This window comes from Rhinatrema bivittatum, chromosome 14 (genome assembly GCF_901001135.1).
Source record: "Rhinatrema bivittatum chromosome 14, aRhiBiv1.1, whole genome shotgun sequence".
In the NCBI taxonomy this organism is placed as follows: Eukaryota; Metazoa; Chordata; class Amphibia; order Gymnophiona; family Rhinatrematidae; genus Rhinatrema; species Rhinatrema bivittatum.
In genome coordinates, this window is record NC_042628.1 from 1,973,122 (window position 1) to 2,000,593 (window position 27,472).

The following is a 27,472-nucleotide window of genomic DNA, read 5'->3' on the forward strand; positions in this document are numbered from 1 at the left end:
GAGGATATTGACCTGTTTCTGCTTTATTTGATGTACTGAGGTAGTGACAGAACTAGAAGCAAGCCTTTACCAAAAAAGGTGACCAGGTACAGGCCAAACATTAGCTGAAAAAAAGAAATTACAAAAATGAGACATCATTCCCTATCACCCCTGTCCCCCACCCCTTAGGCCGTGGCTACACGTCCTCCCCTCCAGTGCTACACGTGGTCTCACCCTTGGGCTGAGTTAGGATTTGTTGGAGCTCTGCTGGTAAGGAAGCAAGGTGAACCCCAGCCCTTACCCCATTCTCTTGATCCATGCCATGTTTGACCTAAAAGGGGAAACTTGCTTAAATGTATGCAGTCATTTCTTCTTTCATATCGCCACCTACTGCAGATAGGAGATTCCCTCTTCCAAAACAATCCCTCTACTGGAGCAGCAGACAGGAGTTCTTCTATACTAAGTGCATCACTGCCCCCGTACCAGGAGCCTCAAATGTTACACTTTACCCAAAATGCACCCATATATTATACCTGTATGTGCTAGAATCAAGAAAGGAGGAGCAGATCCAGGCTGTAGCTACTATCTGCTATAAAATTTCAAGCCTTTGCCTCTTGATGTGGATCTGCTACATCTGAGACTTCGGTGCCAGAGAAAAATGAATGAGCCAAACCATTTAATGTGCCATTGTAAAATGTACACCCTCTGTTGTAGAGATTAGAAACTATGCATGGTTGCATGGGGTCCCTCTGCTTTGCTGAAATGCCATATGTTCCAGTTGTTCCTTTCCTTCCTCCAAATGATTCTCCTATCCTGACTGCTCCAATAACTCATCATTTACGTACCTGAGGCGTCGGTGACGTGCAGGGGGCTATTAAATGCCTGCAGAAACTGAGTTGGTGTCATCAAGTCTTGGGCTTTGCATAAGTACTGAATTACATCTTCCCGCACAAGAAGGTCTGGGATGATGGCATGTAGATTCTCCCCAGGGCCCTGCCTCCCCATCTAGGAAAAAGAGAGCAGAATAAGTGATGACACATGCAGCTCATCGTTTCAGTAGTGCCTGGGGTATCAATGCCCTTTGCAGCCTCTGTCTCAAACTGTACAGACAGATTCTACTATTGTTCTAAGGCTATAAATGCCACCATAACATGTCCTCATAACATCTTCACATCTGCAGACATTTGTAAGGACAGACTGCTGTGACATCACTCGACAGAATCAGTAGTAATCTAGCTGCTTTATTATCACAACACTTCTGCAATTTATTCTGTGAAATGTACAAGTACATGCCCCTTTACTGACTGAAAACTGTCAGCTAGGTCAGAGCTTCCCAAACCTGTCCTGGGGTCCCCAGAGCCAGCTGGGATTTCAGGATATCCACAAGGAATATGCATGAGATAAATGTGCATAACATGGAGACTCAGCCTGTGCAAATTTATCTCATTGTAGCTATCCTGAAATCCCAGCTGGCTGTGCAGTCCCTAGGCCAGGTTTGGGAAGCCCCGCTCTAAGGTCTCATTCCTGTTTAACAGTTGCCAGTTATTGTCCTGCTACATAATGTGACCAATTCTTTACATCTAAGATGCATTATTTTACACTTTTCTGTATTGCAGCACATCTTTCAAAACATAACAAAATTATTCCTTACCTGCTAATTTTCGTTCCTGTAGTACCACGGATCAGTCCAGACAATGTCCCCCTTCCAGCAGATGGAGTCAGAGCAAAACTGGAAGGGCTCCCCTATAGAAGCAGGAGCACCCTCTGCGTGCCTTCAGTATTCAGAATATCAGAGCACAGATAAACAGTGGATGGATCAAGTAAACCAGAACTGAACAATAAGAACAGCGGTAACAAAACTGAGAGAAAACTGCTAACACCAGAAAACTTGCAAAAAGAACCATTTACCAGTCACAGCAGTATTGTATTATTGTGCGTACCACAGTTCAAACAATCCCAAAAGATCCCAGATAATCACAGGGAGGGCGTCTGGACTGATCCGTGGTACTACAGGAACGAAAATTAGCAGGTAAGGAATAATTTTCCTTTCCCTGTACATACCCGGATCAGTCCAGACAGTGGGATGTACCAAAGCTTCCCTACATAGAGTGGACCCCGGAAAGCCCTGCTCGAATGACTTGAGCGCCAAAAGAGCTAAACTCCGGTGCCGGCAGATTCAAGCGATAGTGCCACGCAAAGGTGTGTAACAATTTCCAGTTGGCTGCACGGCAGATTTCCTGTGAAGACACCGATTGGCGTCCTGCTCAGGTAGTGGCATGAGCTCGGAGAGAATGAGCCTTAAGTCCTACCGGAGGTGGCTGACCTATTTATGCCGAGGAGATTGCTTCCTTCAACCAGCAAGCAGTGGGAGTTTTAGAAGCCTTGCTGCCCTTGTTAGGACCGCTCTAGAAGACGAAGAGATGATGCGACAAGCGGAAGTCATTAGTCGCCTCTAGATAGCGAAGAAGGACACATTTGACATCCAGGTGGCGAAGCTCTCTGGAGTCTTCATGCGAAAAGGATCCGAAACCACCTTTGGTAGAAAAGACGGAACTGTGGTCAAGGATACCCCGGAATCCGTGAAACGGAGGTAGGGCTCCCTACAGGAAAGAGCCTGTAGCTTCGAAATTCTGCGAGCAGAAGTGATGGATACCAGGAAGACAGTCTTGAGCGTCAAATCCTTGAGCATAGCACACTTCAGCGGTTCGAAAGGAGGCCCGCGGAGGACCAAATTGAGACTCCAAGAGGGGCACCACCCGTGACCGGGATTGTTGTGCGTTTAGTGACCACTGTTACCGACGCGACCACTTTGGGCACCTTGAGGAGCTCTAGGTATTCTTCAGGGAGGGGATAGAGCTTGTCTATGGCTCTGCCCATGCTGAGGGTGACATCAGGGGTATCCCACTCCCTGGACAACAATTGGAGCATCTCATGGAAAGGAAAAGTCTATGCAGGGGGATGCAGCCCTGCCAGGTCAGGATCCCCCTTCTTAGCCGTCATGCTAGCCCTCGGAGTGGCCACTGGGGCATCAATATCTAATTCTCTCAGAACATGAGGAATTAGAGGGTCCAGTTCTTCACTTTGAAAAGATGCAGGACTCTAGGGTCATCTCCTTCGACCTGCATATGAACTGTCTGATCATCCAAGTCAGGGTCCGTTAATGTAGTCAGCAAAGGGTCCTGGGGCGTCGGGGCTGAAACCATCCGGATCCTGGAGGATCCCGGGGTGGCCCCTACCCCTGCGCTATCACTGGGTAGCTCCAGTCTACTCTGTTTTGCAGGGGGCGGTCCGGAGACTGACTCCTGCTGCTGGCCCAGCCTTGCTAAGCAAGCACTGTGGAGCAGGAGCACAAAATCTGTAGAGAACGGTCTGGGGGGAGGGGTTGGACCCTCAGGAGGGGAGTCGGGAGGGGCTCCCTCTGAGTTCCCCGAAGTTGTAGTGAGGTCTGGAGGGTCCATGGGGGTTAGGAGAGATGGCAACGGCGAGAATCCGATGTCAGGAACGCCAGTGGGCTGCGCTGGGGCAGCCGGCTCAGGAAACAAAATGGCCGCCGTTCCCGTGCTAGACGGGAACGGGGTCAGCCCTCCCGGAATACGGCGCGCCTGTGAATGTGCTGCAGAACGGGTAAGTGGACTTGAGGGACCCTCCCCGCCGGGGAGGCACCTGGAGCAAAGGCCTTCCCTGGAGAGCCGGGGACCCCAGGGCATGGGGGGAGGAGGAAGCAGCCCGATCAACAGAGATTAGAGCGAGAATGAACCTCCGCTCAAAAAGCCAACGACTACAAATCCCTCTTAGAAAAACTCCGTTGAGAAACTTTTCTTTTTTTTTTTTTTTTTTGAGCAGAGGAATGTCGCTTCTCTGCTAGCGCTGCCCTGAGGCAAACGGCTTCTCAGGGCAGTGTGTTGTTGGACGGAGGGGGAGTGGTTGGACCAACAACTATCACTCCTGAGATAACAAAACACACTCAGACCTGAGAAGAAATAAGACAGAACTTACCCCACATGCAAGAACAAGTTTCCTCAGTGCCCCTGCACTGAGCACTTTAACTGCCGAGGAATTTACTTTTTACTCTTTTCTTTTTTTTTAAATTAAACTTGATCCATCCATAGACAAGAACAAGAGCCAGTAAAGGAAAGAAAGCTAATGTTCTAAGCATAAAAAGAGAAAAGGGAAAACCGCAGGCGAAAACCACTCTCAATCTGCTGGAGTCAGAGGAATACTGAAGGCACGCAGAGGGTGCTCCTGCTTATATAGGGGAGCCCTTCGAGTTTTGCTCTGACTCCATCTACTGGAAGGGGGACATAACCCACTGTCTGGACTGATCCGGGTACGTACAGGGAATTACCATTTTTCCAGCTTTTTCAAGTTCTTTTCATACGTTGCATCCCCTCCAGCTATTTCAGTTGTTAGAGATATTAGTATCATCTGCAAGTGGCACACTGGGTTATGTACATTGTCAGTGAGACTTTCTCTGTCTCCATCTGCTGGCAGGGAGGCAAAACCCAGGGAATTCAGAACTTATCTAAAACTCAAAGAATTGCATCAAAAACAATAGTAGCCAAAAGGTCAAGCAGGTCTCAGAGCACATGAACTGAGTAAATCAAATGGTAGCAGAAGCTGATAGAAACATGAATGAGGTCACGCGTAGAATGAATGACTGCAATCACATGTCTAAATCAAAAGCTTCTCTTTAGGCAGAGCCGAATTTAAGATAACGGCATAAGGCAAGGAGTTCCCTCCTTCCCCTTCCCCTGGAAAGCAGAGAATAGTAGAGAGAGTCCCAATTTTTGGGCACATTCAGAATTTGGCATCCAAGGCATGTGCTTTTGTTGCCTATCCCTAAATCCGGCCCTGTCTTTAGCTAGGGATGATGTCTCCAAAAAAAAAAAAAAACCACGTGATTGAAATCTTATATTCTTAGCCAGTAAGAAACTGTAAATAGAGTTATTTGATTCATTAAACATCTAAAAAGGGGGCATCATCTATCATACAAATCAAATTATCATCATTGAACATGTATGAATTTTAGAAATGCAAACTAAATAAATAAATATCACAAAACACACATTTGATTAGTCATCTTGGAGATAACAAAAATTAATAAATACTGTGTCCACCAATAGATGATTTAACATATCAAAAAATAATACATCAAAAGAGAGTGAGCAAAACAGCCCAATTAATTTCCTGGGGAGACAGAGACTGTAATTCAAAATTGTTCTGTATTCTAATTTTTCACCACTCACTTCTGGTATCATCTTACATAACAGGTGATGAAGACACTGGAAAACGTATGTCCCCTATATCCATTGGCTAGTAAGTGGTGCAAACCTGTGCATCTGGAGAGGTCTAGCAGGCTGATAAGGAAGTTTTCAATGCATAACTGCAGTTTTGAAGACCCTCTGACAGGCTGTAGTAGACATCCGATCTGTTCTCTGTACCTTACCTTGGGCATCTTTGCGAAGTACACTGCCATTCTGAGCAAGAGAGTGAGGCACTCACTAAGCACCGTCTCCAGTGACTGCTCGTGGGTCGTGTCCTCCAGATACAGCATGGGAACATTTATAATTCGGAATGACCACTGTGAGAAGAGTCGGGCTGAGATGTTGTGCGAAATTACCAGAATCTTTATATCCTGTAGTAGAGAACTGAATGAGAGAAAGGCAGCTTTCATTTATGGTGAAAATCTGTTTTATTTATTACAAGGTTTGTTGACTGCCATCTTACCAGGACCTGATCATGGCAGCTTTCAAGCAGAATAATAATTAAAATACAAATTAAAACACATCAAACTTAAGTCATTCAACAATTAAAAGCTTCATAAAACAACGGTGTCTTCAGTGCCTTTCCACAACAGTTATAATCTGTAGCTGCCATAGAGCTACAGGAAGTTATTCCAGAAGACAGGGTGACCTTAGAAAAGGCATGCTTCCTTGTACACTGAAACCGAGCGACCTTAAATGCTGGTATAGACAGACAACACTTGTAATCTGTAGCTGCCTTAGACCTACAGGAAGACTATTCCAGAAGGATGAGGCAACCTGAGAATAGGCACTTCCTTGTACACTGCAACCAAGAGGCCTTTGCTGCTGGTATAGACAACAGTCATTGGTCCAGTGAATATAAAAGCTGCTCGGTTGAAGTAGGACCAAACATTTTTTTTAAATATTTCAATGCAGAGCCATATAGGGCTCGATGAACCAAGGTCAAAATTTTGAATTTTACCCGCTATTCTCTCGGTAGCCAATGTAAGTTAAATAAAATTGGCGTAATATATTCTCGCAATGAGCAATGTGTAATCACGCGAGCAGCAGCATTTAATAACAATTGCAACAAACACAAATAACACTTTGGAAGCCCAATGTACATGGCGTTGCAGTAGTCTAAAACTGACAGCACAAAGGAATGCATCAGGGATTTAAAATCATTCTCATCTAATAAAAGCCTGAGACGACATAATCTGAGCAATTTAAAAAAATCTATTTGCACAACCTTACGTAATTGTGATTCTAAGGTAAATTCCTTATCTAGGAGGATACCAAGATCACGAACAACCTGAATTGGACCAAAATCGACCGCTTCAATCCGGACAGTAAACGAATGAGATGTCCACATCTCTAGTAACTGGCAGTATCTCAGTCTTAGCTATATTCAAATATAAAACATTCTGCTTAAGCATAGATTTATCAATTCTAGAGCAGAGAAAATAAACTCAATACAACTGGAAGAAAAATCACTTACAGACAAGACAAGCTGAATATCATCAGTATACACCCTGAAGAAAATAGGCTGGTCTTCTGACATCTTACACAAAAGGTTTAAATAAATATTAGACAAAATGGAATCTTTTGCAAAGGTAACTGATGGCAGATAAAGATCAAAATGGACCATCGAATCTGCCCAGCAGATGTTTAGAGTTGTCACTACAAGCTATAAGAATGTAAGAAATTGCCATACTAGGTCAGCCCAGCATCTGTTTCCAACGGAAGCCAATCCAGGCTACAAGCAATTTGCAAGTACCCAAATTATCAGCTGTCAGGATTCTGTGCAGACCGCCACTCCTTGTAAAGCTGCTGCTACCTTGTGCCACCACAGAGAGTCACCTGTTTCAGTGCAGCAGATTTTCCTGTTCTGGTGCAAAGGGGAAACAGCTTGTTCTGTACCACCAGACCTTATCAAGTTGGGAAGTAATTTTGAGATATTCACATCTAAGTTTATTGCATAAATATATAACATATGTAAAGTGCAGGGTAACATATATGTAAGTAGTTCGACCTGGCAGAGTGTGTGTGCTATTTTATAAGGTGATTGCAGATATGCAGTCAATCCACTCTTTGGATGTAAACATACGTTAGCCTTACGGTGCTGGCCACTAGAATATTGTGAAAGGGTGTGGACATTCCCTGGCACATTAAAAGGGCTGGATTTCAAGTTGGATTTAAATGACTTGCCTTTCCAAACCAGAGTACATTTCAGGTAGAGTAGCTATTTCTGTGCCCTAGAGAGGGCTTACAATCTAAAAACTTTGACCCTGAAAGAATGGAAGATGACGTGATTTGACCAAGACCACAAGGAGTGTCAATAAAAGAAGCAAGATTTGAACCTTGATTCACCTGGTTCTCAGGCTGCTGCTGTAGACTACTCCTTGATCGCAAGCATCACTGTAATTCTCCATACAGCAGGTCTCTTGGAAGGAATGGAATCATTTCACTGCAACTGCAGAGGGATTTAATGTCTTTTTCTTTAAAAAAAATACTTCACTGCTCTGTATAATGTATTTATCAGGCCCCTATAATCAAACTGTATGACTTCTTACATAATAATTTCCTTTCTCTAGGATAGGCAGGCCACTCCACACAAGTAGGTTATGCACTCCAACCAACAGATGGAGACAGAGAATAACAGACTCACTGATGTCACCTAATATACTGACATCAGCCTGCCGGTATTCCTGGAAAAGCTAACTCTGCACAAATAAACAAACCTCAATTATAAAATCAAATTCCCTACTTAGGAGAATACATTTTTTTTTAAACTCCCAGTAGAACAAGAGGTACTTGACCATGGAAGGAAGGCCCAAACTTACCAAATCTTGAATTAACACAGTTATCTCCAGTGGCCTCCACCCCACATCTGAAAATGACCCCACAAAAGGGTCCAATTACACCAAATCTGGAGTACAAAGGCGCATGCTCCCGAATCTTAACATCCAGCCGATATTGTATGGAAAAGGAATGTTAGGAAGATCACGTCGATGCCCACACAGAACTCTGATGAAGATAACAGTAGAAACTCTGCCCAAGATGCAGCCTGCACCCTCATAGAAGGAATTCCATGTTTTTCTGGCAATGGACTATCTGCATCCTGTAGGACACCGCCACTACCTCCTTAATCCAACATGCCATTTTGCTTTGTGAAGCTGCTTCATCCTCTCTTCATACCCCCTTGAAGAACTTAGAGATGATTAATTCTCCAAAACCTCTCAGTAACCTCAGGGCAACACAAAAGAAGTCTCCTCACATCCAAAGGACATAACCTCACAAACTCTTGCTTGTTCATACCACCATCCTGCAACAGTAACGACATGAACTGATGCCAGGGAAACAAGGACGGCAACGTTCTTATCTATACTCTATCCAGAGTAAGTTTGCAAAAAGGCTTTCACTCTGAATTCCACCGGCTACGAGAAATACCATCTTTACTGTCAACAAATACAAGAAAAAATGTTTGCAGGGAAAAGGGTAATGTCTGATAAAATGCCAGCAGCAAAATAGGATCCCCAAAGAGGAACAAATAGCCTCAGAGGCGGAGGAACTTGTCTGACTCCTTTCAAAACCTAGAAATATCAGTGCGATGACAGAGTGCGACTCTGAACGTGCCGTTTATAGTAGGCCAGTGCCAATCCCTTAATCAAATGTTTTTGTAACCACTCCAGAATAACAGGAACAGATGCCAGAGTAGGATGACATATCCGCTCTAAGAACCAATTTACGAAGATTCACCAGACCCATACGTAGGTCATGAAGACAGAGAACTTCTGGGCTTTCACTAAGGTATTCCTTACTTCCGAGGAATAACCACGCAAGGTTTTCCTTACTACTGAGGAATAACCATGCCTCCAAAGGCATGCCCTTTCAAGGGCAAACCACCAGACAAACATAAAAACCGACCGAGATTCTAGCTGAGGACTGGATCCTGACACAGAAAATCCTTGTGCATTAGCAACCGCCACTGCCTGTCTACCAACAGCCACTGAAGAGCCACGTACCAAGGTCACCTAGGCCAAGCCAAAGCCATTAGAAGAACCAAGCCCAAGGATCTTTTGTGTGACTGTACACGCAATGTTCAACCCAAACATCCCCTATCAAGAGACTATGAGTTGGCAAACAGCTTTTGCTGTTCCCATTCCCTAGGAGCCAGAATCTGGTAACTAAGATAATCTGTCTGAATATTTTCAATGCCCGTTATAGGAGACACTGAAACTGCCTGAAGATACTGTTCTGCCTATAGCAGAAGCAGATCCATATCCCGTGAAACCTGCTGACTCCAGGTTCCTCCCTGATTTAAGTAAGCCATCGCCATGGTGTTGTTAGACAGCACTCTCACCGCTCTCTCTATTAACTGGTCCACAAACTCTGGAAATACCATTGCTCAAGCTTCTAGTTGATTGATGGACCTACCCATTTCCTTGGGAGACCACTGACCATCACCACCTCTGTGGAGACTCATATCCGTAGATCCTACTATCCAGTAGGAACCTCCAAATCCATTTCCTTGACCGAATGTTCCCTCTTCAGCCACCCGAGATAGTCCTGCTTTACCGCCACTGGGAGACACTGCCACAGCTGAATCCGTAATCATGAGATGGAGGACTCCACCAAGACAACAGCGTCCTCTGCAGCAAACAGATATGCACCCTGTCTCACATGTGCACCCTGACTCACGGGGACAGCTCAAAAGTCACTGCTATGGAACCTAGGGTCTGTAGGTACACCCACATAGAAGGGCGATTTGTTGAACGCAGGTCTCCAATGTATCCCCACAGAACTTGGATTTGCAGCAGTGCTTTTGAACCTATGGACCTAGGTGTGCAGTTCTGGTCACCACATCTCAAGAAAGATATAGCAGTATTAGAAAAGGTACAGAGAAGGGCAACCAAAATGATAAAGGGGATGGAACAATTCCCCTATGAAGAAAGGCTCAAGAGGTTAGGTCTCTTCAGCTTGGAGATATGATGGAACTTTATAAAATAATGAGTGAAATGGAACAAGCAAACATTAATTGGTTGTTTACTCTTTCGAAAAGTACAAAGACCAGGAGACACACCATGAAGTTTATTGGGTAATACATTTAAAACTAATAAGAGAAAATATTTTTTTACTCAACTCATAATTAAGGCTCTGGAATTTGTTGCCAAAAGATGTGGTGAAAGTTGTTAGTGTAGCTGCATTTAAAAAAGGTTTGGACAAGTTCCTGGAGGAAAAATACATTAACCGTTATTAAGGTAGAGTTGTAGAAATCCACTGCTTATTCTTGGGATAAGCAACTTCGAATCTATCTACCCCTTGAGGTCCTGCCAGGTACTTGTGACCTGGCTTGGTCACTGTTGGAAACAGGATACTGGGCTTGATGAACCTCTGGTCTGACCCAGCATGGCAAGTCTTATGTTCTTATGGCAAGTCTTATGACTACCCAGCTAAGCTTCTGCAGCAACTGAACCACTCTCTGAGACACTGTTCGACTCATGGTCCTGAATTTGGCCCTGTTCAGATTCCTGTCTTGCTATGTGCTGCTTCTATCACCAGCATGACCTTAGAAAAGGTTCTGTATGCCATAGACAAACTGAACGACAAAGCCTGAAACTGATAATGAAGGCTAAGCCCTGCAAAGTGCAGAGACCGCTGAAGGAATCTGCAGATAAGCTCAAACTAGAACTAAGGAAGTGAGAAACTCTCTCTTCCACACCACTTGCAAAGTTTACATCTGGAAATGAGCCACTCAGAAAAACTTGTTAACTCACTTCAGATCCAAAATTGGACAAAAGGATCCAGGTTTTTTTTTTTCTATGGAACAATGTCCCGTTACTTCCCGAACTTTTGGCACTGGAACCACCGCTTTCAAAGTGACAAGCCATTGCAATGGTGGCCTGCCTTCGGCAGAATGACATGGAGACCCATGCTGATTACATATAATTTGGGTCCACCTCTGATAGAACTGGACAAGACTTCCACCTAGCTTCAGTACCTGCAGGTGGATCCTCCCAAAACTTCTTGCGAAGAACAGGAAGCTCCTGACCAGAGCCTGTGTCCACACCAGGCATCTGAGGCTAACAGATACCTCTAGAATATGAAGGATGCAGCTCTGATACAGAAGAAGCAGTCCCGTAAAAGATTTTCCTAGGTGGGACTTTGAGAAATTATAAAACAGCCTTTTGTAGTAAACTTTCATTAAGAAAAAAAATGAATATACCAAACTCGCAGATCTCAACAGTTACATTGTATTATTTCTTTAAATATCTGCAGATTGTTTACAGTAGACCTCTTTTCCTATGTTGAGTTCTGGGGCTCATATTGTAATATCATTTCCAGAGCGGTATTATGCAAGCTTCCCATCCCACTGACCTAATGAAGAAAAGAGACCACCAATCTCCTGAGCCTCTGTTCTGGCTACACCTTCAGGAGTCTCGAAAAAGGTCCCTCAGGAAAGAACACCATATAGCGAATTTTCAATCATCCAGTAGGCGAGGGATCTTAGAATCTCCCCACATAATCGTCATCTTCTCCCATTCGACACCATCCAAAAGACATTCCATGAAGGGTAGCTTAAAAAAATGGAACTCAGAGATAGTGTCCACCAAAGCAAACATTGTGCTGTCACCATCAAGGCTACACTCCTAGCCGTGATAAATGCCAAATTAAAACCTTCTTGTTCTGCTAAGTGTAACGCTGAGGGCTTAATGTCAGACTGAGTGGCTCCTTTTGCCCCGATTAACCTAGTACTTCTCCTAGCGAGCAAATTGTCCTCTATGAAACTTTCCATATTTTAGCTTCAGGCTCTGAGGAAGGTCTGGGTTTGGTGGCGGAGGCTGGGGGCTCGCAGTGTGGTGGTCGCCTCCTTTTTGTCCTTGACAGGCAATCCGAATTTTGTCCCGGGTTTGGAAGATTCCATTTTTCAATGATGGACAGGGATGGGCATTCGCAGTGTGACTTAGCAGGTGGACACTGATTCGGAGTGTCTATTTATTTTATTTATTTATTTGTTTGTTTATTTATTTATTTAAGGGTTTTTATATACCGCGGCACGTTAGGAAACATCACCTCGGTTTACATTGAACATTAACTTAGCAACAGCTTTACAATCCAAATCAAGTAAAAAAGGGTCTATACTCATTCGAGCAACTGAGGGAAGAGTGAGACTTATCGAGATCTCAGTTTTTTGCATTTCTTCAGGCCCGGCACTATTGCCAAAGTCTGTCTAAGGCCAACATTTCTTTGCTTGCTCTTACCGATGATGAGGACAGTTTTTTCGAGACCATGCCCAAGTTCAACAAAATAGCTATATGGGCTAGACTTCTCCTCTCTGTATTGCCCACTCTCCACCTGACTAGGTTGGCCGGGATGTGGAGTGCAGAACTTGGAGAGGATATTTCCCCGGAGATGGTAGCTCGTGCTTTTATGTTGATTTATAGGTACTATTTAACTGCCTATATGAGGGAAATACAGTTTAAGCTATTGTACAGGTCTTACATCTCCAGGGACAGGGGGGTCTGGATGAATCTGTGGGACTCTAATTTCTGTTTAAAATGTAAGGTTGCTCCTGGTACTTTATATCATATGTTCACCGGATGTCATAAATTACAATTCTTTTGGGATGGCATTATGAAGTACTTGGACAAACTTTTGGCTTGTGATGTCTCCTGGTCGGGGGTCTCTGCATATTTTTGTTATTGGGACACTGATTGATTCTTACCACAAGGGAGCAGATGCTTTTTGGCGGTGGTTGTTCTTCTAGCCAAAAAAGCTATCCTGATGTATTGGAAATCTGAAGATGTTCCTTCCTTTGATCAATGGAAGGCCTTGATGCGGCAGACAGTGAAAATGGAACTACTCTGGAAGCGAGACTTGGTCACTCCTCGAATTTCTCCTGGTCTCCAAGGTTACTTTGCTTTATGGGATAAACTACTCTCCACTCCTTGAGGTGTACTTGCCGCGAGTTTTCTGGAGTCTGCCTTCTTCAGGCTTCTGGGGGTCCTTTGCTATATAGTCCATGGGCTTATTGTGGTGGGATTGCATGTGTTGTAGTGGTTATGTGGGTTATGAGTGTGTGTGGTTGTGGGTGTGTATGGTTGTCGTGTCTGGGTTGTGGTTTTCCTCATGTTAGAAAGTTGGGTTCTTTTGTAGCTATTTGTACCAATATGCGTTCTGTGCTGAACTTTTCTGTATTTGTTTACTTTATGACCCAATAAAAACGAAGTTTAAAAAAAATAAACTACCTTGAATCTCTGACTAGGTGGTAGAGAATTATCTTTTAAATAGATAAATAATACACATCTGTGTTGTTACTAAATTTATCACAAAAATATCAGAGAGGTGGCAAGAAATGTAGCAGAGCAGATCCTGGTATGCACACTTACTTGGGGCCCCGAGTGCGCATCTGAGCGAGGTCTTTCAAGATAAAGTACAGGTTGTCACTGGAAGACTGAGAAAATGAAATTCAGACAAGTTTAAACAGTAAATACAGACTGCGGGATTTCCATTCAGTACAATATCTCTGAATTTAGTATCTGAATTTATCTGTCATTTAGCATTTTGCAAACTTTGAAAAGTGTGTTTTGTGAATTTTTAAAAGGTGCACTGCCCCCAACAATTTATATTATCCTAAATTATCACCCCATGTGTGTGCTTCATGGAGGCAGTAATCAAACTGCCCACATTTCAAGAAATCCCAGGGGTACTGCATTATTGACCCAGGAAAAGTATCCTCACTGGGTTTTTTTGTGTGGGTACTTTAAGGCAAACAAAGGAAAACTGGTTCTTACCTGCTAATTTTCATTCCTGTAATACCACAGATCAGTCCAGACAAGTGGATTATGCATCCCTACCAGCAGGTGGAGGCAGAGAACAAAACTCTGAGACACTGCTACATAACTGAGAGAGCCACTTGCAGTCCCCTCGGTATTGACCTGTACCCAAGCCAAAAAGTAGATCCCATTCCCTCCTTTACAGGGCGAAGAGGAAAAATCTAAAGGAAAATTAGTTTCTTACCTGATAATTTTCGTTCCTGTAGTACCAAGGATCAGTCCAGGACACCTGGGTTGTGACTCCGCACCAGTAGATGGAGACAGACTAAAACTTGTGGGCGGAGCATATATGCCCCTGTGCCAGTCACAGCCCCTCAGTCATACGTAATGTCAAAGTAGACAAAGCCAAAAGGCAACCATAGCTAACCATACAACTTGGTAGGGAAAGAAAACCAACACCCCTACAGGAACCAGACTCCCCAACCGGGAGAGCGAATGGATCAGCGTACTGAAAAACACAATAATGAGCGGACTCTCCGTTACTATAACGCAACACTGCGGGCGGGATCCTGGACTGATCCTTGGTACTACAGGAACGAAAATTATCAGGTAAGAAACTAATTTTCCTTTCCCTGTACGTACCAGGATCAGTCCAGGACACCTGGGATGTACCAGAGCTAACTTACCGAGGGTGGGAGCAGAGAGTCCCGCTCGGAGTACCCTCTCTCCAAAACCCCCAGCTTCAGTAGCCTGAACATCCAACCGGCAATGTTTAATGAAGGTATGCAACGACTTCCAGGTATCCGCCCTGCAAAGCGTGTCGAATGAGCCCGAAGACCCACCGGCGGCGATTTTCCGCGCAGAATGTACGCAGAACCAATGGCTTCCTTGAGCCAACGGGCAATTGTCGTGCGGGACGCCGCAGCACCTTTCTTTGGACCCGAAGTTAACACAAACAGATGATCCATCACCCGAAACGGATTAGTAACCTCCAGATAGCGAAGCCGGGACCTCCGCACATCTAGTTTTCTCAAGACTTTTGTTTTCGGGTCCGAAGACTCCGCAACCGAGAAAGCGGGAAGTTCAATTGACTGATTCAAATGGAACGACGACACGACCTTAGGAAGGAAGGAGGTAACCGTCCGCAAGGAGACCACCGAATCGGAGATGCGCAAGAAGGTCTCCCTACAGGACAACGCCTGTAATTCTGAAAACACGACGGGCCGATGCAATCGCCACTAGGAATACGGTCTTCAAGGTGAAATCCTTGAGCGTAGAACGTTTCAGGGGCTCAAAACGGCACTGAGCATAAGGCTGAGAGTACCCAGTTGAGGTTCCAAGACGGGCAAGGGGGCCGCAACGGAGGACGGAGGTGCTTAGCCCCCCTAAGAAAGCGGGAGATATCCGGGTGGAGAGCCAGAGAGATCCCCCGGACCTTACCACGCAAACAGCCAAGCGCCGCCACTTGAACCCGAAGGGAATTACACGCTAAACCTTCGGCGAGCCCCGCCTGGAAAAAAAGCCAGAATATCGGGAATAGAAGCGGAAGTGGGGTCTAGGCCCCACTCCATGCACCATTCCTCAAAAACTACCCAGACCCGAACATAAGCTAGGATAAGCTAGGGACGTAGACTGTTTTCTGGATCTCAGCAACGTAGCAACGACCGCATCCGAATAGCCTTTTCTCTTCAACCGATACCTCTCAAAAACCATGCTGCGAGACAAAAGTGAGCCACATCCTCCAAACAGACGGGGCCCTGACGAAGGAACCCCGGGAATCCCTGTAGACGAAGGGGTGCGGCCACTGACAGCTGGACCAGGTCCGCAAACCACGGACGGCGTGGCCACTCCGGCGCCACCATGATCACATTGGATGGATGCAATTCTATGCGCCGTAGGATCTTTCCGATCATGGGCCACGGTGGGAACACATAGAGAAGCACATCCACCGGCCAGGGAAGCACCAACGCGTCGACTCCTTCTGCTCCCCTTTCGCGACGTAGACTGTAAAATCGCGGAGCCTTCGCGTCGTGCCAGGTGGCCATCAGATCCATGTGGGGCATTCCCCAGGTCCGGCGAATGAAGAGAAACGCCTCGTCCGCCAACTCCCACTCTCCGGGATCCAAGCGGTGACGACTGAGAAAATCCGCCTGGACGTTGTCGATTCCCACTATGTGGGAAGCCACGAGATGGCTGAGATGCCGTTCTGCCCAGAGCATCAAGAGCCGCGCCTCCTCCGCCACTAGAGGACTTCTTGTCCCTCCCTGGCGATTGATGTAAGCCACGGTGGTAGCGTTGTCCGACCATACCCGGACCGCCTGTCCGCGCACGAGGGGTAGAAAAGCTTGCAGCGCCAGACGGACCGCTCTGGTCTCCAGCCGGTTGATAGACCACCGGGTCTGCGACTCTGACCACAGACCCTGAACCGACTTCCAGCTCAGGCTGGATCGCGCCTGCCCCTCGAGAGGTAGAGGTAGATAGAAATCCTCGGAAACCGGTTTCCAGCGGGAAAGCAATGAGGACTGCAGCGGCCATAGATGAGCGAACGCCCAAGGGACTAACGCCAGCTTGGATGCCATAGACCCCAGAACCGTCAGGTAATCGCAGACTCGTGGCCGGTGTAGCGACAAAAAACGTAGCATCTGAGACTGCAGTTTGCATATCCGGTCCTGCGAGAGAATCACACTGCCTCGCTACGTGTCGAACAGGGCTCCAAGATATTCCAAGGACTGAGAGGGTTCGAGATAACTCTTGTTGAAGTTGACCACCCAGCCCAGGGACTGCAAGAGCTGTAACACCCTGGCCACCGCCTGCCGACACAGACTCTGAGACTTTGCCCGGCTCAGCCAATCGTCGAGGTAAGGGTGAACCAGCAGGCCTTCCCGCCGCAACTGCGCCGCCACGACCACCATCACTTTCGTGAATGTCCGAGGCGCTGTCGCCAGGCCGAACGGAAGCGCCCGGAACTGGAAGTGCCTGCCCAGAATGCCAAACCTCAGAAACCGCTGAAACGCTGGTTGAATTTCCACATGAAGGTATGCTTCTGTGAGATCTAGGGACGCCAGGAATTCGCCGGGACGCACTGACGCGATCCTGACCGAATGGTCTCCATTTTGAAGTGAGGGACTCGAAGGCATCTGTTGACTCCTTTCAGATCCAGAATTGGGCGGAAAGTGCCGTCTCTCTTGGGGACTAAGAAGTAAATGGAGTACCGGCCCTTGCCGTACTGAGCGGCCGGAACCGGCGAGATGGCTCCCAGTCTTTCTAGTCTTTGGATGGTATCTAGCACCGCCGCCGTCTTCTTGGGATCCTTGCAGGGTGAGACCAGGAATTTGTCCGTTGGGATGCGAGCCAAATCTAACTCGCAGCCATGTTTTATCACGTCGAGGACCCATTGATCCGATGTCACGCTGGCCCATTCCTCGAGGAATAAGGATAGACGCGTCCCCACGTTTGGAACAGCGTGCCGAGGACGCGACAAGGGATGGGCCGGCCGAACTTCATTGCGAAGGCTTGGACCCCGCACCCGACGGGGCCCCTCCTTGCGGGCCAAAACGTTTGCCCCGAAAGGACTGCTGCCACTGGGTGTACCGAGAGGAAGACGGCCTAGGGTCCAGAGGATCTTTGTGGCCTAGACTTCCTGGGCCCCCTGAACCGGGCTCTGCCTGAAAAGGAAAATCTCGACCGGGTCCTATCCTCCGGCAGCTTAAACGCTCGGTTCTCCCCCAGGTAAACCATCAAATCGTCCAACTCCTTGCCGAACAGCAATGTCCCCTTAAAAGGCAAAGCCCCGAGGTGAGCCTTGGAAGAGCCATCCGCTGCCCAATTGCGCAGCCAAAGGAGACGACGTGCCGACACCGCTGCCACCATGGACCTAGCTGAGGTGCGCAAAAGATCATGGAATGCATCCGCGCCATAGGCAATGGCCGCCTCCAATCTGTCAGCTTGGGAAGCCTCCTCTGAAGAGAGACCCGCATTCGCCTGCAGGACTTGAGTCCAGCACAGACTAGCACGCATAGCAAAATTTGTGCAACTGGCGGCACGCACCCCTAGGGCAGAAACCTCAAAAATATTTTGAGTTGAACCTCCAACGTACGGTCTTGAATATCCCGGAGGGCTGTCGCTCCCGTGACCGGGATGGTAGACCTCTTCGTGACAGCTGACACTGCCGAATCCACCTTTGGGAGTCGGAGGAGCTCTAGCGCGTCCTCCGGCAAAGGGTAAAGTTTGTCCATGGCCTTGCTGACCTTCAGACCTAACTCCGGAGTATCCCATTCCTTGAAGAGGATATCCGTGGACGAAAAAATGAAAAACGACCGCCGGCCCTGTGAACCCAATCAGAACAGGATCCATATTTGCCTCCTGGCGGACCCCCACCGGAGGAGCCTCAATCCCCAGCTCCTGGAGAATGGCCGGAATGAGTGGCGACAGTTCCTCTCTGCGGAACAGGCGCACCACCTTGGGGTCATCCTCGTCGACGGCCTGCGCTCCTTTACCTGTACTGGGCTGCGCCGAGCCATCTGCTGCTGCCGTCCCGGCCCCAGGCAGGGGCTCCTCGGAGGCCTCTGTGTCCGCCCCGGAGGTATCTTCGGAATCCGAGTTCTGCGGCACCCCTCGGGGAAGCCGTTTGCCCCAGACCGCTCTCTGGGTGGTCTTCGCCACCCTCCTTGCCATCTTCTTCTGCGGCGGGGACCGGTGGACCCTTGAACGCGAGGCGTCCCCCCGTCTGCGCTTGCTGCGCTTATAACGGCGCAGCCAAAAGCGCCAAATCTTCAGAAAACTTGCCCGAATCCGTTGCGTCGCTTTCCGAATGCCCCCGGGACTGGGGCCCCTCTGAAGGGACCTCCACCGCTGCACCCCGCTGCGGGGAAAGCGTAGGAGGTAAAACCGAGGCCCCCACCGTTTCCCGCGAAGCTACCCGGCCGGTAGACAAAATGGCCGCCATTCCCGCGCTGACCAGGAACGGGTCAGGAGGCCTATCAGGGGAACCCCCCCTTGCGACGGCGATCGCGCGACCCGGGAATGGGCCCCCCGAGGAGCCGCTGACGATCCCTCGTCTCCCGGGACGCAGGCCGAGGAAAGCCCGTCCCGGGAGAGACGCGCGCGCGCCGAGTCGCAGGCCCTGCACTGCGAGCCGCGCAGCCCTGCAAAAAACCGCGGGAAACCAAAGACGCGCCGAAAAGCACTGAGGGACGCCGAATAAACACAAAAATTCAACGCGGCGAAAATCGGCGACCTCCCCCCTGCCGAAGACGCCCCCCCTCGAGCGGAACGGAGCGCAACGCCAGGGAACGGAGAGCCGACTGAAAACAAAAGTAAAAACACTTTTTTTTTTTTTTTAAATAAGAAAAAACGCTGTCCCAGGTGCTGAAAAGCCCTATGTCCTGCAGGGGTGAGTGAACCGGGCTCCCCGGTGTCACCCCTGACGCTGCTACTAGTCCAGCCGGGTCCTCAACCCTAGCAGCGGCCTCAACCTGGGGAGGGTAGTCCCCTAAGGACCTCTCAACTCCCCAGGGAGGCAGGGCAACTGGGACTAGAATTAAACAAGATTAAATAAAACCCAATTTGAAGAAAAAAACCAAGTTAGGCCTAATAAAATCAACCACAAAAGCGAACCTGACTAACCACACAGAATCAGGCCCGACAGGGCTGTGACCAGACCTGCACCACCTACTGGAGACAGAGTAAGACTGAGGGGCTGTGACTGGCACAGGGGCATATATGCTCCGCCCACAAGTTTTAGTCTGTCTCCATCTACTGGTGCGGAGTCACAACCCAGGTGTCCTGGACTGATCCTGGTACGTACAGGGAAATACAGGGTTGAAATCCCCTGAACTGGAAAGCCAAACACTGCCAGGCAAAGGCCTGCTAACCGATTACTCAGAAAAAGAAATACAACCTTTTAATCGTGTGAAAATGAAAAGCACCTGATGTACAATGGCACTCTTTCACCAGAAAATTCAGCAGCAACGATGGGGCGGGTCTCTGGACTGATCTGTGGTATTACAGGAAGGAAAATTAGCAGGTAAGAAACAACACAACATTCTTCCCTCAACACAATATGGATTCAGGAAGCATCTTAGTACTGAAACCTTACTACTCTCGCTTACTGACACCCTTATCAAAGGAATCGATTCGGGCTCCTCTTATCTGATTGCTATGCTAGACATCTCCGCTGCGTTTGACACTGTCAATCACTCTATCCTCTTCAACATCCTCAGAAGTATTGGGATTTCTGGAAACGCACTCTCTTGGATACAATCCTATCTACAAAATCGCTTCTTCACTGTCCTAGCTGATAACACTGAATCTGAACCTATCAGTCTCCCTCAGGGCTCCTCTCTCTCCTCTACCCTCTTTAACATTTACATGCTTCCCCTTACCACCCTTCTCACCAATCTTCGTATCAAGCACTTCATATACGCAGATGACGTGTAAATTCTCTTCCCCTTCTCTGACTCCCTCCAAACCGCCCTCCAAAACTGGGAATCCTGCCTGTCTTCCATTAACCAACTCCTCACAGACATGCACCTTGCTCTCAACCCCAAAAAAACTGAACTCTTAATCATTTCCAACAAACCTCCTTTTCCCTCTATCCTCCTCTCACACTCATCGACATCTTTCTCCTCACACACTTGCAACCTGGGTGTTCTCATTGACAACCAACTCACTTTCAAACCCTTTATTAACTCTATCATAAGAGACTGCTATTTTAAGCTACAAACGATTAAAAATCTCAGACCTTTACTACACTTCTCTGATTTTCGCAGTTATTCAGTCTATTATTTTTTCTAAAATAGACTACTGTAACGCCCTCGTCCTTGGCCTCCCTTCAACGCATACCAAACCGTTACAACTCTTACAAAATGCCGCTGCACGTATTCTCTCAGGCTCCAAAAAAAGGGACCACATCACTCCTACGCTTATCGAACTTCACTGGCTCCCAATACAATCACGAATACTTTACAAAGCACTCTCCCTCATCCATAAAAGTCTGACAAATGAAAACCTCAACTGGATCACCCCTCCTCTTCTTCCTCGCACTTCCTCAAGACCTACTCGTCCTGCCCTCCAAGGAACTCTCCGCACACCCTCAATCAAATCAATCAAACTTACCTCTACCATGAGCAGGGCTTTTTCCCTTGCCGGCTCTACCCTATGGAATTCCCTACCTCCTGATCTACGCACAGAGACCTCCACTCCTAAATTAAAAAAAAAACTAAAAACTTGGCTGTTCCTTCAGGCCTACCCCCATTCGCTTCCCTCTCCACGAAGAATACCTAACAACAGGTAACCGAGTAGATAATCACTTGCAACTGACTCTCCCACCTCTCAACTGACCTCTGTTTCTTCCCTAAATTCTCTCGACCACCTTCAAGTCGCTTACGCTTCACCCCACTATTTTCTGCCCCCTCCCCCTCGAGGATCCTTTATGCCTAAATAGCTCTCTCTTGCTTTTATGTGTGCTTTTCCCCTTTGTGTTCTCCGGGACCACCTCATATTAATCGTTTATGTAGACAGCTTCCCAACTCAGGCTTTATACCCTATCTCATGGCAACTGAATAAGAACGCTGTTTTTGAATAACCATGACTCTCGGTACCATGTATTATAGCTTCTTGTACATTGTAATGCTTTTTAGCATGATACCCTGTATTATAATTCCACCCATTAATATATAGTTTGTTTTATTGTAGCTGTCTAAGATACCCCTTTATATAGTTCCCTGTTCTTAAGACATATATATCTCTTGTGTCTATTTTTACATATATTGCGATTGTTCTATGTAAGGGCCATGCCCAAAAGTTCTTAGTTGTATGTAAACCGATACGATGTGCATACGGCTATCGGTATAGAAGAAACTCTAAATAAATAAATAAATAAATATCCCTTTCCTGAATATTCCCAGATCAGTCCAGACAAGTGGGAAGTACCCAAGCACCCGAAAGACCCGCTTTTAACACACTCTCACCAAAAGACGCATCCTCCTGCGCTCAAAAATCCAAATGGTAATGCTTGGTGAAAGTATGTAATGAAGACCACACCGTGGCCCTACGTATCTCCTGAGGAGACACCGACTGACGCTCTGTCCAGGAGGCTGCTTGTGCCTGCCTCGAATGCGCTTTCAGGCCCATCGGAATTTCGCAACCCTTACAGATATAGGCCGAACAAATGAGCTCCTTCAGCCATCTAGAAATCCTAGCCTTAGAGGCTTTTTCCCCTTTTTTTGCTCCACCGAACACCACAAACAGGTGAGCCAACTTCCAAAAGCTATTAGTGACTTTCAAATAACGCAACAGCGTGCGACGCACACCCAGAAGCTGCAGATCCCTATCCTGAGGAGACCCTCAAGACCATTCGGAAAGGCCAGCAGCTCAAAGGTCTGATTCACATGAAACGAAGACACCACTTTGAGCAAAAAGGAGGGAACTGTACGTAAAATCGCCCTGTCCTCTGCAATACGCAGAAATAGATCTCGACAAGAAAGCACCTGAAGCTTGGAAATTCAGATTGCCAAACAAATAGCCACCCTCTTCAACGTCAAGTCCTTCACAGAGGTCCATCTTAAGGGCTCAAAAGGTGCGCTACAGAGAACCCGCAATTCGGCACACCTTCCGAACCAGAGGCCGCAAATGCTTAACCCCCTTCAGAAAATGCACGACATCAGCACGAGTGGCCAAAGACCTTCCCCGGCTGAAGTCGAGGTTCCCCCTTGCACTACCAGCGCAGTTCCCGAACCGCAGGAAGCCTTCCTAGACTTTGACCCCCCCTCCCCCACAGAGGATCCCTCCGCTCCCGAAGCACAGCCTATGTAGGAAGCGGGAATCGAGTCGGGACGACCAGAGCCTGCAGGCCCTGCACGCCACCATACGCGGTTTCGCTGCCAAGGTGCCGTGCAGTCGCACCGTTGCGCTGCCGAAAATGTGCCACAAGACAGGCCGCGCCAGGAGGGAGCTCTTTAGTACTGCATGCTCACAAGCGGCCCGTGCATGAACCGAGGCAGGCCCAGCAATGTGCCCAAAATCAAGCTGCACGGCTCAAGTTTCCTCGCTGGGGAAAAAACCAAATCGTGGCACTTGCCCCCTCCTCCTCCTGCTGTCACTGCGCCGCTGACCAAATCTCCTGACTGGCGCTCACTCTCTTTACTTCTTTTTTTTTTTCCTTTTTAGAACAAAGAGTACTTCCCTTTACCAAGGCAACAGCTGGCAGGAGGAGACTACAGAGACTAAGATGGAGCCAGTCTGGCACCGTGGGCTACAACAGCCAGGGGTATCCAACCCCCTGTTCGCCCGGCTCCACTCAAGGGATGGCCCACCAAGGAACCCAACACCTCGAGGAGCTGCCACAATGTCTAAAGTTCAACCTCCAACTTTCAGTCAGAACTGCAGGTTTGCACCTCTACCATCTGCTGGAGTCAGAGAAATACTGAGGGACTGCAGGTCTGCACCTCTACCATCTGCTGGAGTCAGAGAAATACTGAGGGACTGCAGGTCTACACCTCTACCATCTACTGGAGTCAGAGAAATACTGAGGGACTGCAGGTGGCACTCTCGGTTATGTAGCAGTGCCTCAAAGCTTTTGTTCTGCCTCCATCTGCTGGTAGGGATGTGTCATAAGCCCACTTGTCTGGACTGATCTGGGTATGTTCAGGAAATGGGTAGCTTTTATTGGAACCCCCGCCCCCCATCCCAGGAATGCTGTCAAAGATATGCAGGTAAAAATGATCACGTTGCTGACATGCATGGGCAATTACCAAAGAAACCATTTCTGCAGGTAGAGATGTGGACATGGCTTTCATTACTGCACACTTTATAATCATTAAACACCACTCTCACCTACCTCTAGAATATGAAGGATGCAGCTCTGATACAGAAGAAGCAGTCCCGTAAAAGATTCTCCTAGGTGGGACTTCGGGAAATTATAAAACAGCCTTTCGTAGTAAACTTTCATTAAGAAAAAAAATGAATATAGGACACTTGCAGATCTCAACAGTTACATTGTATTATTTCTTTAAATATCTGCAGATTGTTTACAGTAGACCTCTTTTCCTATGTTGAGTTCTGGGGCTCATATTGTAATATCATTTCCAGAGCGGTATTAGGCAAGCTTCCCCCCCAGGGTTCTGTGATTATATGGGACCCTCCCCAGCTCGTCTCATTCATCTCTACCATTGTAAATCTTCAGTTCACTGCAGGCCCTGTTGAGGGCAGTGGAGTTCTTCTGTGTCAGAGCAAACCACCAGCACCACCAGAGGGTGGTGTGGAGCAGTGGACATTGGATGGCTTGCTCTGCGGGGTGCCCATCCCACCTGACCTCAATCTGCACTTTCATACACTGGTTTTTACCATGATGTTAGTTAAAGCTGATTTATTTGTACTCTCCAGCAACGTAAGCAAGACAGTTGCTTTAAAGTAATGGAACATGAAATGCTAGGTTGAAATACAGGAAAGCCTCAGGACACTGCCTAAAAACTCACATACTTTCCTCTTTGCTTTTTCATTCTAAAAGTGCATGTGCACAGATAAAGAAAGAGTACAAGTGGTTAAAATGATCAGAAACTAAACAATGATAAAAAAAAACCCCAATACCACTCCATACCTGTCACATCCCTCTTATCTGCCAGTTCTGGGGAAACATTGGCAACGTAAAACAACCTGTGCAGGACACATTTCTAACCAAAAAAGAAAGTAAAGGAAGAAAACAGGAACAGGTGTTATTTGTATTCACAGAACACCTCACTGTTTGCTATGACAGCAACTTCTTCTGTGGTTTCCCCTGCACCCCTCCCTCCTTTCACCGGGGAGCATCTGAAAAAGCCTCTCTCCTTACAAGTTCCCCTTTACATCTCTTAGGAAATCAGTTATGTGAGCGCAGAGAGGAGTAACAGAAACAAGAGAGATGTACAAACCAAAATCATGGAAATAGTTTCAAAAAAATGATAAAAATCTGGGGAGAAGAAAATGTCCCTTCTTCTCCTGTGCCCCATAGAAACATAAAATGCGCCGTGCTGGATCAGACCAATGGTGCATCCAGCCCAGCGTCCTGTGTCACCTGCACGTAGCCGGCACATCCCAATATGAATTAAGAGGCTGCCCAAGGACTTATTCATGGATCTGTCCTGTAGAAATGTCTCTAAACCTTTTCAAATGTCAGTGTTACTCCCAGCCTTCACCGCATGGTGCCCATGGCCAGTCTCTCTTTCCCCTTGCCCCAGTGAGCGTGGGGTAGGCTGGAGCTGTGCTCCTAGCTATTAATATTTATTGTGCGCCTGATGTACACTATTATTTCTATGATGTCTACTTTTACTTTTGCTATTTATTGCATTATGTCCATGATTTGGGAAGCACATTGGCTTGCACTATGTATAAGGAAGGCAGTATATAAGTATAACATAGCATAGCACCAGGTCTGCGCCTCCCAGCCCCTGTCTTCAGATGAAGTCAGAGGCTCAGACCTCCATTTCTGGCTACCCATGACCTGCAGGAGAGAGGTCAGGGGTGTCTCCAGCCGATCCTTACATCAGTACTAGTGGCTGATTAGTGCTGGGAGTAAATATGTGTGTACTGTGCACGGCAGCACCAGGGCTGAAGCTAAGCCTTACAGCAAGCAGAATTTAGTGTCTTGGGCCCTCTTCCCTGGGGCTGCCCTCGCCCTGTCAGAAACATTTCACTCAGTAACTCCCTCCTCATACTAATCTGCGCCCGGCCCACAAGATTCAGAATCACAGAATCTGACGGGCAAAGTAACTCCCTCTGATCACAATCCAAGGAAATAAGGGGCAACGTTACAGGATGGGAATTAGCAAGGCAATGGCAGCCTCGTGCCCGCCTCTCCCGCGGAATCCTCCCTCAGGAACGCGCTCTCCGCTCTGCCCCGCCCCCTCCCTGAGCACGCGCTCTCCGCTTCCCGCTCTCTGCTCCAACCCCTACCTCAGCACCTGAGCCCTTCCCGCCTTCTTCCTGAGCACGAGCTCCTCCCTCGGGACGCCCCGCCCCTCGCCTCACGCACCCAGTGCACAACCAGCCCACGAGTTTCAGACTCAGAATCTGACTGGCAAAGTAACGTGCGGAATTATCACAATCAAGGGGAAGGAAAATAAGGAACAAGCAAAGCAATGGCAGCCCAGCATCCGCCTCGCTCTCCGCTCTGCCCCGCCCCCTTCCTGAGCACGCGCTCCTCCCTCAGGACGCCCCGCCCCTCGCCTCACGTACTGTGCAGAACCAGCCCACGAGTTTCAGACTCAGAATCTGACTGGCAAAGTAACGTGCGGAATTATCACAATCAAGGGGAAGGAAAATAAGGAACGAGCAAAGCAATGGCAGCCCCGCCCCCTCCCTGAGCACGCGCTCTCCGCTTCCCGCTCTCTGCCCCAACCCCTACCTCAGCACCTGAGCCCTTCCCGCCTTCTTCCTGAGCACGAGCTCCTCCCTCAGGAACGCGCTCTCCGCTCTGCCCCGCCCCCTCCCTGAGCACGCGCGCCTCACGCACCCGGTGCTGTCCGCGCCAGCTGTCCTCTTGCGCCTGCAGGACGTTGATGCGGTTGAAGCTCGGCGCCGAGTGCAGCAGGGAGTCCCGCTTCCCGACCGAGTATGGAGCTGGCACGGTCATGATTGCGGCTCCACCGTGGGCTGAGAGGCGGCAGCACCAGGCCCAAGGGATGCAGCCCCAATGATCTGGGCTCACCCGCCTTGTTACTATGGCAACCGCTCGCCATTATCACTGCACTGACAGAGAGCCGGGAAGAGACATTATCACTGCCCCTAGCTCAGAGGCAGGGTCCCAAGAAAGACCAGAACTTAAGAAATTGCCACACTGGGTCAGACCAAGGTCCATCAAGCTCAGCATCCTCTTTCCAACAGTGGCCAAACCAGGCCACAAGAACCTGCCAATTACCCAAACATTAGATAGATCCCAAGCTACTATTGCTTATTAATTACCGTAATAGGAACCTATCCAAACCTTTTTTAAACCCAGTTACACTAACTACTGTAACCACATCCTCTGGCAATGAATCCCAGAGTTTAACTATGCACTGAGTGAAAAATAATTTTCTTTCATTTGTTTTAAATGAGCTACTTGCTAACTTCATGGAGTGCTCCCTGGTCCTTCTATTTTCTGAAAGAGTAAATAACCGATTTACATTAACTTGTTCATGTCCTTTCATGATTTTGTAGACTTCTATTATATCCCCCTTCAGTCGTCTCTTCTCCAAACTAAACAGCCCTAAGTTCTTTAGCTTTTCCTCATAGGGGAGGCCTCTTTGGCCTTGACCTCGCTTGATCGCCACCTGCCTCCACTCCTGGTACGTTGGCTTCCTTCCTTGACCCTCGGAATGTCTACGTTCAGCCAGCCCCGGCACCCAAGGGCATGGTCGCTATCTCATATTAGCTGGATCAATAGTAAATAACACTTTTTTTTTTTGCACTGTATATGCCTCCAATATCTTCAACTAGCCTTTCTTTTCTAAATTGATT

At 47.8% G+C, this 27,472-nt stretch overlaps 1 protein-coding gene across 1 annotated transcript; it reads right to left on the reverse strand.

Moving 5' to 3' along the window:
- Positions 1-26,658, reverse strand: LOC115075669 (testis-expressed protein 47-like). Its single transcript, XM_029576276.1, has 7 exons — positions 26,487-26,658; positions 24,597-24,669; positions 23,838-23,941; positions 13,613-13,677; positions 5,426-5,627; positions 825-984; positions 1-104 (listed from the first exon to the last, which is right to left on the reverse strand). Exons 1-7 carry the CDS (start codon positions 26,604-26,606, stop codon positions 67-69), a joined length of 762 nt encoding a protein of 253 aa, XP_029432136.1. The 5' UTR covers positions 26,607-26,658; the 3' UTR covers positions 1-66.
- Between the last annotated feature and the right edge of the window lie 814 nt (positions 26,659-27,472).